Source organism: Drosophila gunungcola (genome assembly GCF_025200985.1).
Source record: "Drosophila gunungcola strain Sukarami chromosome X unlocalized genomic scaffold, Dgunungcola_SK_2 000032F, whole genome shotgun sequence".
Taxonomy (NCBI): domain Eukaryota; kingdom Metazoa; phylum Arthropoda; class Insecta; order Diptera; family Drosophilidae; genus Drosophila; species Drosophila gunungcola.
The window spans coordinates 932,391-944,603 of NW_026453186.1; the positions used below are offsets into that span (position 1 = coordinate 932,391).

The 12,213-nt window shown below is 40.0% G+C and overlaps 3 protein-coding genes across 5 annotated transcripts; 1 reads left to right on the forward strand and 2 right to left on the reverse strand.

Annotated features, from left to right (window-relative positions):
• Positions 1–276: 276 nt before the first annotated feature.
• On the reverse strand, positions 277–7,186 carry LOC128260532 (rhophilin-2-A). Of its 3 annotated transcripts, none has more exons than XM_052993614.1 (12): positions 7,074–7,186; positions 5,628–5,800; positions 5,083–5,199; positions 4,885–5,012; positions 4,384–4,537; positions 3,858–4,316; positions 2,671–2,815; positions 2,366–2,610; positions 1,263–1,392; positions 884–1,209; positions 664–816; positions 277–598 (listed from the first exon to the last, which is right to left on the reverse strand). In XM_052993614.1, exons 2-12 carry the CDS (start codon positions 5,748–5,750, stop codon positions 395–397), a joined length of 2,184 nt encoding a protein of 727 aa, XP_052849574.1. In that variant the 5' UTR covers positions 5,751–5,800; positions 7,074–7,186; the 3' UTR covers positions 277–394. The 3 variants fall into 3 exon arrangements, with proteins under 3 accessions (XP_052849574.1, XP_052849573.1, XP_052849575.1); XM_052993613.1 differs by lacking the exon at positions 7,074–7,186 and adding an exon at positions 6,839–7,020; XM_052993615.1 differs by lacking the exons at positions 4,384–4,537; positions 4,885–5,012; positions 5,083–5,199; positions 5,628–5,800; positions 7,074–7,186 and having other exon boundaries at positions 3,860–3,930.
• A 632-nt stretch (positions 7,187–7,818) lies between these two features.
• LOC128260490 (RNA-binding protein 7-like) lies at positions 7,819–9,126 on the forward strand. The gene has a single exon (XM_052993545.1). It carries the CDS (start codon positions 7,943–7,945, stop codon positions 8,726–8,728), a length of 786 nt encoding a protein of 261 aa, XP_052849505.1. The 5' UTR covers positions 7,819–7,942; the 3' UTR covers positions 8,729–9,126.
• Positions 9,127–9,704: 578 nt separating this feature from the next.
• LOC128260533 (28S ribosomal protein S30, mitochondrial) lies at positions 9,705–11,689 on the reverse strand. Its single transcript, XM_052993616.1, has 2 exons — positions 11,128–11,689; positions 9,705–10,976 (listed from the first exon to the last, which is right to left on the reverse strand). The coding sequence occupies exons 1-2, from the start codon at positions 11,586–11,588 to the stop codon at positions 9,767–9,769; spliced, it is 1,671 nt and encodes a 556-aa protein (XP_052849576.1). The 5' UTR covers positions 11,589–11,689; the 3' UTR covers positions 9,705–9,766.
• Between the last annotated feature and the right edge of the window lie 524 nt (positions 11,690–12,213).

The following is a 12,213-nucleotide window of genomic DNA, read 5'->3' on the forward strand; positions in this document are numbered from 1 at the left end:
TAGGAGGTTAATTCCTGGGTGTTTTAATGTAGTTGAATTTTTTTTTATAAATCGTTCGTGTAAAGTTGTTTATTTCCTTAAAATTCGGAAAGAATATACTGCTTTCTATTATAGGAGAAATTTATATGCGACACAAGTAGTGCCAGGACCTAAGTTGAGAAAGTAATTTTGCTGTTGTGGCTTTGAAAGCCATTCAACTTGCCAATCTTAAGCCAAATATCGGAATTATGTCGCAACTAAGCACATATAGACAATGAGCAAAAAAGGATACGAAAATTTTTAAAAAAAGTAATTAAGTTTATTGCTTAACATTAAACTGCACAACATTCTCGTTAACTTGCAATGGCCGTTGCCTCAAGAGCAAAAAAACACGTATAATAAAACCGGTCGCTACTTAAAATATCTTAGCTAAGCTTGGCGTTCGGCGAAAGGGATTCCACGAACTGGACGAAACGCTTCCAGCGGTTCGTGAATTGGTGGACGTCTTCAGGTGGAGCTTGGGCTTGGCCGCAATACTTGTGGGACTGGGTAATCCGGATGATATACCCGATGAGCTGGCCGCCGATAGCGTGGATAATGAACCTTTCGACGACAATGGCTGGGGGTAAAAGTAAATTCAATTGAGTGTGTAATTCCGTGATGTGTTCAATGGGTCCTACACACCTTCAAGTAGTTGCGATCCATGGGCGTTATGACCCTCAATTCAAGTGTGGAGCCACATGACTGTATTAGCTGCACCACCTGTTGATGAGAGTACCACTTAACATCCATGCCGGCAATTTCGACTATGAAATCTCCTTCTTTGATGCCGCCAAGCTGCAACGACATTGAACCAACAAAATGCAGTTAATCTGGCTAATCGAACACAGATCCATTTACTTACGTCGGCCAGCGAATTGATCTCGACGTGCGCAATGATGACTGGTGCATCGCCGCGCACATGAAAGCCGAAATTCTCAAACTCTTCCTTATACAGATTAAATCCACCATCGTGCTCCTCGTCATCGTTCTCCAGCGGACATTTGTCACTGCTGGTGGGGGGCACGTTGTGGTATGAGGAGGATCCCTTCTGCAGGCGCACACATCTGGGCGCTGTCCAGTGGCGTCGCGCGGAAAATATTGCAATGGGTCCGAGGCGCTTAAAGGGATCCTTTACCTTGTGCGATGTGAAATCCGGTCCCGTCAAGGATAACGTAAATTTTGAAGAGGCTACGGATGACTTAATGAAGACACTTCGTACGATTGTAAATCACATGGCATACCTTCAACGACCCGCTCCAGAAGGTCGCCCTCTTCGATGTTGTTAGCCGACGCCTGCAATCGGAACTTCTCGAACTCCTCCTGCGACTTGGAGTGCACCTCCTTCATGACTTCAGTAAGCGACGTCTTGTTCTTGAGAATGGACAAACATAGTAAGATTAGGGAAGGGTGTGGCCAAGTCGACACCCCAATTTCGCAGATCAAACAAGTGATAGAATTGAAAGTGATATTAAAAGAAAGCTTTCTTAAATAAAATTTTTCCTTTTATCTAATAATTTATAGCGGTCTAAAGCTTAAAAAATATCCCCTTTCCATTCGAGAAAAGTAATTTATAACCAGATCACTTTAAACCCATTTCTTTTCTTAGAAATATCCGATTCGGAAAAGGCATGGTTTAAATTTCTATTTATAAATGTGGGCTGACAAATTTTAATCAATTCTCTTGAACATTTAACTAAAACCAGATATCCGAAATTCGAAAAGGCATAAATATAAAGGTGTTTTGGTTTCATTTTCTACAAATTCGCACTTAAAAGTTGGTTTGCAATTTTATATTAATTTTCTTTTCTTTCATACCTTGATAAATTTGTTGTTTTAAATACTTAAAAATCTGCATTAAATGTTTGTAATTCTTGAAATTTTGATGATGTGACCTCAAACACGTATTTATTTATTTTATTTATTATTTGTGGTTTATTTTCTAAAAGTCTGCTTGACTGGTAATTTTAATCGATTTTCCCGAACTTTTAATGTTGTATTCCCTTTTTTTTTCAAAACTAAGTTTGCTTTGATGAAAAATATGCGACTAACTCTGCTTATCAAATTGTGAAAGATATAGCGGATAGAGCAGTAATTTTCGTTCTTATTTTTATAAACTGCAAACTATGTTACAAATTCCTTTTAATTATTTGACAACGATTTCTTAAGTTTGCTTTTTCCGAGGCAAGCAGTTAAGAACAGATAATTGAAAAGACTTTATAAATAACTGGATAACAGATAATTGAACAGACTCTATAAATAACCCAAAAAAAACCCATATTTTTGGGCCTTACCACTTGGAGGGATCGGTTTGGTCCCACAACCTTTAAATTTACATTATATTTACCTTAAGGTACCGGCACATCCGCTGCAGTCGCTGGGCTTCCTCGTTGCTGGCCAGAGCTTCCTTCAAGTGGGCCAGTTTGTTTGCGACGGAGGTGGCGGCCTCTTCGCTGGAGATGCACTCCACCTCCTGTGAGTTGCCAATGAACGATTCGGAGGTCACTCTGGGATGGTCCTTTTGAGAGGGCAGGGATACCTTCAGCTCCTCCGTTGCGTCTATGCTGCGTGCCTTGTAGAAGTGTGCGAACGCTGACGATTCGAAGGGCGGTTAGAATTTGGTTTATTTCACATGATAGCACCTCTAGCTACCTTTGTAGAGTTCCGCCTTGACCGGCACCAGTCCGGCCCAGCACTCGGGCAGATAGGTATGTGTGTCGTTTGCCTGGATGTTCTTGTGCATTTCATTGTACTCGTGCGATATCTGGGCAGCCTCTCCAGCTAGATCGCGAAACGCCTGTCGGGATCGGATTATATATATAGTATAGCTGGGAAATTCAACAAACTGTACACCTTTCTTATTTATATCTAATGTGGCTTACATTCTTCCTAGTGTAGAGTAAATGGTATTCTATAAAATGATGGCGATAGCAATAGATCACCACTTTCTGGCTTAAATTGGTTTACTCATGCACGGGGCATTATAATTATGTTCAGAGGTTTGTAACGCATTGAAAATGGTAAAAAAAAAAAAAAAAAAAATCAACCATAAATGCCAATGGATAGCAAATTTTATGCTGAATTCTATTTTTTTTCTTCAGATTTTGACAAAGGACTGATGACCTTAAAATTCAATCCCTGCTTGATTTTGAAAAATTCCCTTTTTTTTTGTCACGTTTTTCCAATTTTCATAAGGGATCATGATTTTTTTTTAGATAATTGGGCTTAAACATATATTTTTTTTATTTATTGGGAATTTTAAATAAAACGAAATTTTTGTTTAGTTTATTTTCGTTGACTGACTCTTTTGTGCAGCTAATAACCCAAACAATCGTGCAATGTTGTTATCAATTTGATGTATGGCAGGAAGGGTATTCGATTTTGTTTACGATTTCTGTTAACAAAGACATGCATTTAATTTTTTTGAATTCGTAAATTTGTTTTGGAAGGGTGTTAAACTTCCAACAAAAACGAGAGACCAGATTAACCGACCAATTTGGAATACTATCAATTTCCTGTCTTATAATTGAGATTTGAAAAAAAAAACATCTGCTAAATAATTGGGGGTTCCTCCTCTTTATAATAGATTATTTTAATTATTAAAAAAGGTGCTAATGGATAATTAGTAATTAATAATAATTAGTCTTCGTGTTATTATCAGAAAAAATAAAATCGTTGATAATTGGTACTACAACACCTACTTTTTAAAATGTACTCATCTCATTTTGTCTAGCAGTGTACATTATGCACTAAGTAAAAGTGCAGTTAAATAGCAATGTGTGGAAGTTAGTTTAAATATATATTTATGCAGGATTCTACCAGACATCCCTGATACTTACACAACTGAATTCGGAGAGACCTATCGCCTCAATTTGCAGCTGCAGCTTCTCGAAGAGACACTCCCGGGCCTGGGAAAGCATTAGGGAGACGAGGACATCAAGGACCTGCGGTTTCAGGTCCATCGAAGGGGCATTGGTGAACGTGTCGTAGATGTGGCGAAATACTCCTGCGGCGCGTAGAAAACTATCGACGGCCAGGTCGAGGCCCCGCTCGGTGGTGCGATCGTGGCGGGCACCGATCTGGGTGTATATGCCTCCCAGGTTGAACAGGGTGCAGGCCTTCTCGAAGGCAATGGTCCGCTGGCATGAGGGCACTCCCGTTAGTGAGTCATACCACTCAAAGTACACGCCCAAATTGCGATCCGGCGGAAAGAATCGACGTTCCACGTAATACAGCGTGTTGTAGTAGCGGAAAAGCAAGGCCACTCCAAGGGCGTCGCGTGATGGTGTTTTGGATGCCTTAATTGAATCGGATCACCATGGAATCATTTCTTACTTGCATGCTATTGAAGGACAAATCATTCACCTGTCTCGTATCCGTCATATCTGCTATGGCGTCTATATATATGGAGGGCTCCTCGCTGTAGTGCTCCAAGATAAAGTCCGAAAATGGTTCCATAAAATTGATTTCCTTGGTTTCCTTCAGGCCCAATGGTATCATGGGCATAATTCCATTATGACTGTTAAATATTTACAAGTGAATCATTCCAAATGGGTTCAACGTAATTAAGTAACATTAATTGAAAACTAATATTTCCTGTGCAAAAACTTTAAATAATAAGTGTTTCTAGTGCACTTCTTAACATTTCTTTATTTGAAAAACTATTTTTTTCTTTTTTTTTAATAAATAAAAAAGTTTTGAATTTTTTTAATTTTAAGTTTTAAGATATAGTAACAGATAAAAATCGTTTTTATTTTCTGGTCTTGGTTAAAATTAATACAGTTTCCAACATTTTCTAAGATAAATCGTTAGACCAAAAAATACTTTTGAAAAGGGTGTTTGTTTTCGTAAGGTAAGAAATCGTACCTTTCACTTTGATAGATTTCCACCGATGAATTCAATTCGGCTAGCTGCTCCTTCAGCAATTGCAAATTTGAATTGACGAAGCTCAGTTCCAGGGCAACTGTGTCACGCAGTTTGCGGTTTGAAGTGGCCTTAAATGGATGCAATTAAGATTGAACTTTAACGCCACTGATTTGCAAATGCAAGCGAAAAGATATATACCTTATATAGATTCTCGGCACCAGCTCGAAGGCGCAGTTCCTTGTTTATCTCTTTGTTCAATTTGCAGCGCTTGTTTTGCAATTTGCTTCGGCATGTTGCAGCTCTTGGATCGGATCCCTGAAAGATATCGATGGTATAAGTCAGTTCCGAAGACAAAAAATCACACGGCAAAACACATATTGTTTGGTAAAAAAGGTCCCTTTTAATTTTGACTTCGTAACATTAAAGGCTCCTCTGTATGTTATCTAAATCACAAATGATATCCTCTAGCCCAAATTTGTAAATTATTTAATTTTAATAGTTATTTTATTATAACTTGAAGTTAACATCCTCAATAATCTAGCTAAGAAAATATCAATGCAGGTCCTCTGATGTCCCTAATTTTGTTTTTCCATAAGGCTTTTAGTCGGAAAAGGAAATGCAAAACTAAACAAGGCTTATGATATAATATTACTGATAATGGTATACAAAAGATAAAAGCTATTTAATTCATGGCTTTTCACGATTTGCCTGATCGTTAAGGATATGAATTTATATACACTTACCCGAACGAAACAAAACGACAATTCATTTGGCTTCTCGTCATCTTCATTATCCTCGTTCTGCCCAAAACTGGCGTTCTTTCCATCCATGTCTGTATCCATTTTGAGAGCTCCAATATTAAACATTTCCGGATCCAAGTTAACTCCTTTTGACTGCCACAGCAGGGTTGCTTACACTATTAAATAATAAACTACTTTTAGTTTTGTGTTTACTACATTTGAATAATTATTGTAAAAATCTAAATGGGTAGCTCACTCTTATAGCTATTCTTTTTTTTACACAATAAATCGGTTTATATTTTAAGTTTTATATATAAATATCAAAGAAGATCGCTACCACAATACGTATTGATCTTATTTAAATTGAATTCCAAGAAAAAAAAACACTCGAATTCTTAAGCTTCACATAGCACCTTTGACTTTGAAAACATGACGAAGAGAATCAAAAAATAAAATACTCCTGCATTATAAAAAAAAAAGTAAAGAACGGCTCTATGACTTATAAATGGTGTTGCTTTGATTTATATTTATTTAGTTATATGGTTCAAGTCGCCATTTGTAAGTTTATAAGAGGACAAACTTTAATTAAATAGTGTTTTAGTCTTACTTATACTAGTTCCTTCCATAATAATCATTTACTTTAATTAAGAATTTGTTTTAGAAATAATGCATTTATTTGTACCACAAATTGTCATTAGCTTTATTTTGTTTCAGCGTATTTCAAGTTACTGGGGATTTGCATCTAACAGATAAAGTTTTCTAGGACACAGAGATTGGACTTTGGTTTGGAGAAATTTCTGGGACACCCCCGAGTAAACCAATCGAAATCTTGGGCCTACACTGTAAAACAATAGGAGTTAATTTGCATTTCTTGCTCTTCCTCTTTTAATTGCTGCATTTTTTTCGATCTTTAGTTGTTGTTGTTGTTGTTGGTGATAAACAACCTGTCAGCACGTCGGTGATCTTTTCTATGTTGTTTTCACGTATTCAAAGAGCCAATCAGATTTATAGCATAAAACACAAGACACAAAACACAATATCGTGAATGGGGATCATATCTTTAAGGGGGAGGTGTTTCGCCACTAGTTTCACTATCTTATTCTGGCGTTCCAGCGTCTATGACATATTTATGATAATCCGTTGCGTTCCACATCATCAATAGCATACTTTTGAAGCACTGTTATGGCACAATTATGGTATATACATATATTTACATTGTGCGGAGTATAAAATTCGTGGAGTTTTAACAAAAACTCGCAATGGCCATTTGTTGGCCACAAATTGTCACTGCTGCAGTTGTAGTTGAGTGCTTCTAATCAGTGTGATATATTATTTACACTGATTAAACAGCATTTGAATTTATTATCAGATATGTTCAACTGGTCGCCGTCGCCACTACACTTTCCACTATTACCAAAAAAAAAAAAAAAAGCAACAGGTTACTGTTACCTGTGGACAACCGAATCGCCAGGTACGAGTTTCCGAATCACCGTAAAGTCTCAAACTGGTTATTTACTCAAGCCTAACTATTTGGGGCCAGTGTGACCGCCACCTGTCCGTTGTAATATGCCATCCGGTTAACGAATAAAACAAAAGTGGCTTTAAAATTAAAAAAAGTTTAAACACATTTTAAACCAAATTAAAGCATACATATTCGAGACTATTTCGCTTGAAAATAAGGTTTGACTAAAAGTTGATTGCTGATTAAGCTGTTCTAAAACTATTGTTATAATCTTCGTAAAATAACTAACTTTTTATGTCAAATTTTTAGTTTCTAATGTGCACTTGTTTTATCGATTTTATTTGATTTTCATTACTTTTTTGACAAACCAATCGTTAAATTAAATTTAACTAATAAATAAAAAAAATTAAACGATTTACTTCGTTACATATGTTTTGCTTATTATTAAGTATAATTGACATTTTTTAGTTTACGTTCGTATCTTGGGTTACAATAAAAGCCCTTTAATTATTTTAATCTAACTTCGTATTTGTTCCAATTTGAATCTAACTTTTATTGTTTTCCCAATTTAATTACTTAAAAAGTTGTAGACACGATTAGCTTAAGTTTTTATTGGTTTAAATAGTCAAATAAATAATAATAGTTTGTTTCAGTTAAGCCAGTGTGACCGTGAACCGATAGCACATAAATCTCTCAATAAATAATTGAGTGAAAGTGGTATTATTATTTTTGAGCCTGAGCACTTGTACGCCTTGTATTAAATTTGAAATATTGTCCTCAGATCGTATAAAACGATAACATATCGATTAATGTCATCTAAGCAAAGCGGTAGACTTATTTATTTGTGAAGCCAAATATGGACCTGCAGGGCTTAATGCAGCAGATGTACAGTGGTGCGGCGGCCATGCCCATGATGATGCCGCACCCGCTCCCGCTCCCGAATGGCTACGGATACGGGATGGCCCATGGACAACAGCAGCCCTTTTGTCCGTTTCCCCCCAACGGAAGCTACGGAAGGAACGGCGACCGGACTGGGGACAAACTGGAGGACGAAGACGAAGAGGAGAACGAGGAGCAGCGGACGCTTTTCTGCGGCAATCTCGATGAGCGCGTCACTGAGGAGATACTTTACGAGGTCTTCCTGCAGGCGGGTCCCATCGAGGGTGTGCACATACCCACGGACAACACGGGCCGGCAGAGGAACTTTGGCTTTGTTACCTACCAGCACCTGTGCGCCGTGCCCTTTGCCCTCGAGCTCTACCGGGGCTTGGAGTTGTTCAACAAGAAATTGACCATCAAGCAGCGGGGCGGCGACAAGGCCAAGCAGTCGCCATCGCCCTCGCCATCGCTATCCTTCAACCAAAGTCGTCTGCGCAACCCGTTCATGGTGGAGTCACCATCTCAAGCAGCGCCTACGGCCCCGCCCCCGCCCCCGCATCACTATCATCGCCACAGTTTGCATGGCGCCAAGCCCTACGACCGCAATCCGTTTGGGAACAACGGGGACCAGCGGCGCCGCAGCGACAGCTCCGCAATGGAACGCAGCCGGGGGAGGATGCAGCCGCAGCAGCACCACCAGCACATGCAGGGCGGGAGCAGGAGGTCGGACCAACGACGCAACAACAAACGCCGATTACTTTAGAATTTAAGTAGCCTTTAAGTACATCTATAAGCTAGTATACAGTCAAGATCACAAAGGAGTCCTCATGATCTTGCATATCCAATCACCTTAAGTGTTTGGGATTCCGCCCAACTAATAGTGTCTGCATGCTAGCTATCGACATAGACTAAGAGTAAGAAGGTACACAAATTTCGCTGTTTTCTAATATTTTCAATCCCATCTTAATAGAAGGGAGCCAATTTCGGCTCGTGATTCAACTAAAACCAATTTGCAACAAACGAAATCCGTACGGAAACATGCAGGGGCAGCAAAACAACATCGATCAACATGAGAAGCAACAATGTATTTAGTAGTCCTAAAGGCTAAAAATACATAAGCCAGGTTGCTTATAGAAAATACAAATATATTGAAAGCAAACTCTCAAATTCTCGAATTTTGATCAAGAAAAGCCAAAGAAAGTCGCCAAAATAGATAACGTCAAAAATGATGGATTATTTGTAGGCGCTTCTTACAAGGCAAATATACGGGAGTATATCAGAAATCTTAAGAACTATGTTTTACTATACACTATTTTTGTGATTTATTGTTCTGCAGCATCTTTTTATACCCTTGCAGAGGGTGTTATAATTTCAATCATAAGTTCGCAACGCAGTGAAGCAGACATATATATATATATATAGTATATATAATCTTGATCAGCATCACTAGTAGAGTTGATCTAGCCATGCCCGTCCGTTTCTAAGCTATCTGCATGAAACTTTTCAAAAAGTTGTCTTTCTAGTGCAGGCAGCACATAAGCCGGATGGGACGACTATAGCATATAGCTTCCATAGGAACAATCGGAAAAATAACTTATAACTTTGCTGTTTTATTTTTTTTTGTTCTTCGAAATATAGTAATAGTTAAATATTTCAGAATTATGGTTTATATTTCATCAAAATATGTAGCTGCAAGGGTATATGAACATCGGCTTGCCGAAGTTTGCTTCCTTTCTTGGTTTTTGATTAAAAATGCAGCAATTCATAACAAGGTAAACTTTGGAAAAATTTATTGGATTATTCAAGGGTAGTAAGTCTTCTTGTATCTGTTCTCCCGACTTTTACCACGGATCGCCCGTGGCACGTACACCTTGTCGTGCTGGTCGAGTGTTCGTCGCCAAGGATTTACTTCCCGCTCAAAGAATCGACGTTTGGGCTCCATGGCCCGATTGTTATTATCAATCTTGTATAACTTCTCCCACAGGTAGAATTCAGGTATCTCCAGATGACGCGGTCGGTTTGAGGCCAAATATTTAAAGGTTTTAGCAATAAAGTCACGTTGTTCGGTGTTCTCGTACGCGGATATGTCGGATGCTACATACGGCTGTAGCTCCTCGTTAGTCCTCTGAATACTTGGCACGTTAGCATAGAAGTTCAGCAGCTGCCGCAGTGTGGCATCGTTGAAGTCCACGCACTTGCCGTTTGTCGAAATCTCTGCGTAAAGTGGCAGAGGCTTCGTCCCGCGACAGAAGTTTACTCGCGGATTATCATCCTGGTGGTTGCCGTGCAGCAGCAGCGTATTTAATTGATACTCGTAAAAGCTCCATTCCCTGCCGTTCGTGATTACAGTTTGGGTGTTCATGGGATAGGTGAGTTCGTTGTAGGTGTTGAAGCCATTGTAGTTGGCCTGGGCCAAAAGCCATGCATAAGACGATTTGATGGCCAGCGAATGAAGAGCCTCCTGAAGATCGCGATCGCCAAACGATTTCGGTCGCAGCTGGAAATGAGCCCGCGATTGAAATGAGAGCAGTCCGAAGTTCTGTTCATTACCCTTGGGCCAATAGCCTGGCACATTGGTGGCATGCTGATGTTTGGTGCTATAGCCAAGGGTGCGCGGGTCGTGCTTGAAGCGGGGCACTTGTTTGCTCAACTCAATGTCCTCGCTTTCCGCTGGCGTTTTCCAAGGCAGCAGTTGCTTCCGATGGCGCAGAGACAGATACGGCGCTCCCGTGTACTGCACCAGTCGATCGACGCTCTGATTTGCATCTTCCTTTTGCCACTCCCTGCCTTTCTTGGAGTTCTGCACGTTCTTGGGCGGATCTACGCCGCCAACCGCCCAGAAGGCTTCGTGGCGCGGATTGTAGTCAACCTCGACCTCATCCAGATGCTTGTGCTGCTCGCTGAGAGCCTGCAGCAGAGCTCGGTTGAGTTGTTCCACTATGATCTGCGTTAGGGTGCGCTCCTGTTCCACGGCACTTGGTTGGCCAGCGTTGGGTAGCTTCTCCAGATGCCTGCGCTTGGTAATCAAAAGAATATTTATTATATCAGAGCGGCTAGTTTATGACATTGGGCCTCTTTGCAACAGCTGAATTCTCATCTGGGATTTATAGTTAGAAATCAGATGATAACTCAGATGGGTTAAGAGGCCTTTGCCTGACTCACTTGTAGTAGTCATGTGCAAACTCAAGGGCTTCAATGACATCCTCGCGGACCGCTTTAAAGCCAGCATCCTCGCTGGGCTTGTCGCCTTCTTCCTTGACCGCCTGTGATCCTGATCCTGTCGCCTGTGGCAGATCCTCCAGCACAGTTCGCGTGTAGTGTTGCGTGAGCGGCAGTGCATTGTACGGAATCTTGGAGTCGTTGAAGTCAACCACTTTGTAGCCGTAATAGCGGGGCATATTTATTTTGATTAGCTTCTCCTCCACCGTCGGCACCTTGCGAATCTCCTCGTGCCACTCGGAAGCATCTCTTTGCTTGCGGGCCTTGAAGGACGGATCCTGGATCTCCGGATACGCCGGCTCCGCAGAGTACTCTGAGTCCGCCACATTCGCTTGCAGCGACTGTCCGGCCAAACAGCGCTTGTACGTCGTTCGCAGGGGGTTTACAAGGCTCAGTCTCAACATATCGCCAACTCCAACGCAAGTTGCGACTTACGTTTTGGGACGAACAAAATTAAATTTACTTAACAGACATAAACGAGGTTATGTCATTACTATTGACGTAGTGTGACCGTATATAAGCTCAAATGTCACTAATAAAGGCATGCGTCTATATAGCGACGGTCATATAGCTACAAAGTTGGAACGATGGAGTATGAAACAAAGGGGGTTTTTCACCTTTTATTTTCTGGCATAGGTTTGCTTTTAAGCCTATTCCTTATAACTTAAGATAAAGATCGAATGTTGGATTCGATTCTAAGTATTCTATGACATAATCACACACAAAAGGAGCCAAGGCTTTAACGTACATGAAGAATCAATTACTTATTCAGCAATCGACTAGGCCGTTGGGAATAGCAGCGTCTGGGGGCTTACATGAATTGACACTTTTATTTCTTAATATTAGAAATCCTATATGGTGCTTATTTTTAAAAGGCCAATCTTTAAAGAATCAACATGGAAGTCATCTAGTGCGAATTCTCATTTTGTGTTTAAGAATTGTAATTTGGATGCATTTTTAAATGTATGCTCTTAATTTGCCTTAACTTTACAAATAAAACTTGATTTGTTTCCTGTTTAAATAAATAAA